Source organism: Arachis ipaensis, chromosome B03, assembly GCF_000816755.2.
Source record: "Arachis ipaensis cultivar K30076 chromosome B03, Araip1.1, whole genome shotgun sequence".
NCBI classification, from domain to species: Eukaryota; Viridiplantae; Streptophyta; class Magnoliopsida; order Fabales; family Fabaceae; genus Arachis; species Arachis ipaensis.
Window position 1 is genome coordinate 4,003,455 of NC_029787.2, and position 2,863 is coordinate 4,006,317.

At 40.2% G+C, this 2,863-nt stretch overlaps 1 protein-coding gene across 1 annotated transcript; it reads right to left on the minus strand.

Annotated features, from left to right (window-relative positions):
• On the minus strand, nucleotides 197–2,785 carry LOC107629160. The gene is made up of 3 exons (XM_016331871.2): nucleotides 1,472–2,785; nucleotides 765–1,307; nucleotides 197–361 (listed from the first exon to the last, which is right to left on the minus strand). The coding sequence occupies exons 1-3, from the start codon at nucleotides 2,402–2,404 to the stop codon at nucleotides 254–256; spliced, it is 1,584 nt and encodes a 527-aa protein (XP_016187357.1). The 5' UTR covers nucleotides 2,405–2,785; the 3' UTR covers nucleotides 197–253.

The window sequence follows — 2,863 nt, forward strand, 5'->3', positions numbered from 1 at the left end:
TCTTTGGATGAACTTCAGGAACTTCTTACATAGAGTGCATTACAAGAAAACTATAACTGCTGCTAACATGCTTTGTTGAATTTACATACAATAAATTTTAAAAAATGGTGAAAACTGTAGAAACTCTAGATTTGGCATGACATCATGATCAATATGGCATAGCTGAATTTTGTGTTCTGTGCGCTATCTAATTGCAGGTACGGCCAAGAATTTGGGCAAACTAACAGTAGTTTGGAAGATCGGGGTTTAGCCTTTAAATAAGCAACTCACTGGCCTCTCCTTCTCGACAACGTCCAACCCATAGGCGCATAGTTGACTTCTTGCGTGATGGCTGGACTCTACAACAGTCCCTCCTTGGAGACTGCAAAATAATACAAGCATATGGTTCAGTCAGTAAGAGAATCGTATCTCAATGTTTTGATATTGATTTTAGCACAAAATATGTCAACACAAACATGTCATAGTAAAGTACACTCTGATAGAAATGAAAAGATATAGAAATTTTTACATGCTTGAATTTAATATGCTACACTGTTGCTATTGCATTCAAGATATAGTGAATGTGAGAAATAAGCTAGATAGCTAATTATAGAGCTAAGCTATAAATGACATTCGGCACAGCAATCTTTTCGTTTTCACTTTCTTTTATGGGTTTCTTGCTATAGGAGAATTTTAAAAATATACTGAAGAAACAAACTAAGTTGATAGTTGTGTCATTATTGTATACTAAGCATGCATATGAATGAGGTTTGGAGTATCCCTACCCGTTGCCAGCGGAGAGGATCTGGCCTTTTTGAAACAATGATGGTATTGATTTTCTCTGGTGACTCCATCTCCCACTTGCACTCAAGACTCCTGGATCTCAAGCGAGAATAAGTGCCAATAATTCTCTTTCTGACTGGATCATATCGAGTTCTGTTCATGTAGTAAATAAAAGGTTTCTGACATGCGTTTTTGCTGAAAGGCCTTGTGTTGAATGAATATCCAGTGTAATCAGCTCTTCTGTACCAATTCAGGAAGGTCCGAGTCGGCATCTCTAGCTCTCGAGGGGACATGACTCCCCTCAGAACCTGAACGACATAGCCCCATGAAACTGAAATGGACCAATACCTTTTATTGTCAAAGCAGATTGATTGTTGCATTATGCTAGCCGAGTCTTGCTTCACGGCTTTCATTAGGTGTCGTAGTGATTCCACTCGATTCATGCTTGGGAATATTGGCTGCACTATATCGAGATGGTGCAATGTCACTAGTGGAGTCACAGGATGTGCCCCTAGAAGTCCTAACAGGTCCCCGTACACATCATACTGTATAAGCAACCAAGATAGATATAAGCAATTTTCAATTCCCGATCCTTTCTGAATAATCACTAATTATTTGAATATAACCACCACTGTCTTTGTTTTAGATATAGCATCTATTTACATACATTAGACTCATTCTAATTTACCTGGTGTTAATCATAAATTACCTGGTGAAAGCCAGCTTCCTTGGTTACTGGGACACCTAGCTCAGCCATGCATGCTTGCATTCTGTCATCACTGCCATATAATGCAGGGTATCTCTGCATGCAACGATCTTGCATCTTTGCAAGCTCCCTAGCCAATGGATAGCTTATAGCGAATCCTCCTCCACCATATGCCATTGCATACGAGAAAAATATGTTCTGGACGTGGCTTTCGGATGTGCTTCCAACATAATAGAACTGTGTGTGGTCGTACTTGGACAGAACCCTAACCAAGTTATCAACCACAAACACTGTGTCATCGTCTCCCATCATGAACCATCTCACATCCTTCATCCCAAGCTTCAGCGTCTCCGTTACCACCCTTGAAATCCTCAATGCAGATCTCATTCCCTGTTTATTCGTGTATTTGAATTGTGATGTATCCGCAGAAACCCGAACCTGTGGTAACCCTTCGCTTGGATTTGTCTTCACTTTTTCATCCAACCACACCACCCCTCTTGTTTGATTAGGCTTCCACCACACCTTGATGTATTCCTTCCTTATGTTCCACAAATTTGATGATGCCGCTATCCCAAAAACAATGTGCTTAAGCTCTGTGTCATCTCTTTGGGATAACTGTTCAATGGGTATCTCTTCTTCATCTTCCTCTTCTTGTCGTTCCACCACCACAGGTACCACCACCTCTTCCTTCTCTTTTTTCACTTCATCATGAACAACAGTATCTTCAACCGTAGCAGTTATAGTTTTGGAAATGTTATTAGCAATCTCAAGTACACGTTCATCCGTGGCGTTTTCATCTTCTAAATTTCGCACCGCCGTGGGACAATTTTTCCTATGGCCTGTGAAGAGGAAAAGATTGGAAGAATAAAGGATGTATAGTAAAATCATGACAAGGATGAACCAAGTGATGAAGCGTTGCCTGAAAGAAGAGGGCATTTGGTTCTTCCAGTTTAATGTGTGAGATTAATCTGTTCCTCCTAATTAGTCCTTAGCTTCCTCAGTTCCTTTCAGGTTGTTGCATTACTATTTCAGCTCCCAAGTGTAGGGATGGAAGAAAGGGGGTGGTGACAAAGGCATTCAAACTCAGAATTGTTCGGATCGCACTAAAGGAGAGAGAGAGAGAGAGAGGGGCATTGCTATTTTGTTTCCTCTATGGATTAGATGTTTGTGGGTGTGCTTCTAAGCCAAGGTTATTGTGTCATGAAGCGAAGTTGAATGCGGTTAAAATGGAAACAACGTTGAAAGTTGCATTACATGTTTGCTTTCTAACATGTATAGTAGTACCTCAACCCTTGTCCCAAAACGAACAAGGATCATCCTTTGGGTTTCTTTTTTTTTTCTTGGTCTCTACTCTTCGATTTTTTTACCAGAAAAAAAGGCATTCTCATATATTAT

Excerpts from the sequence above, each read along its gene's own strand:
- LOC107629160 (XM_016331871.2), bottom strand. The coding sequence starts at position 2,404 with ATGCCCTCTTCTTTCAGGCAACGCTTCATCACTTGGTTCATCCTTGTC. Across the intron at positions 1,308-1,471 it reads AGGAAGCTGGCTTTCACCAG|TATGATGTGTACGGGGACCT; the intron begins GTAATTTATGAT and ends TTGCTTATACAG. Across the intron at positions 362-764 it reads ATCCTCTCCGCTGGCAACGG|TCTCCAAGGAGGGACTGTTG; the intron begins GTAGGGATACTC and ends ATTATTTTGCAG.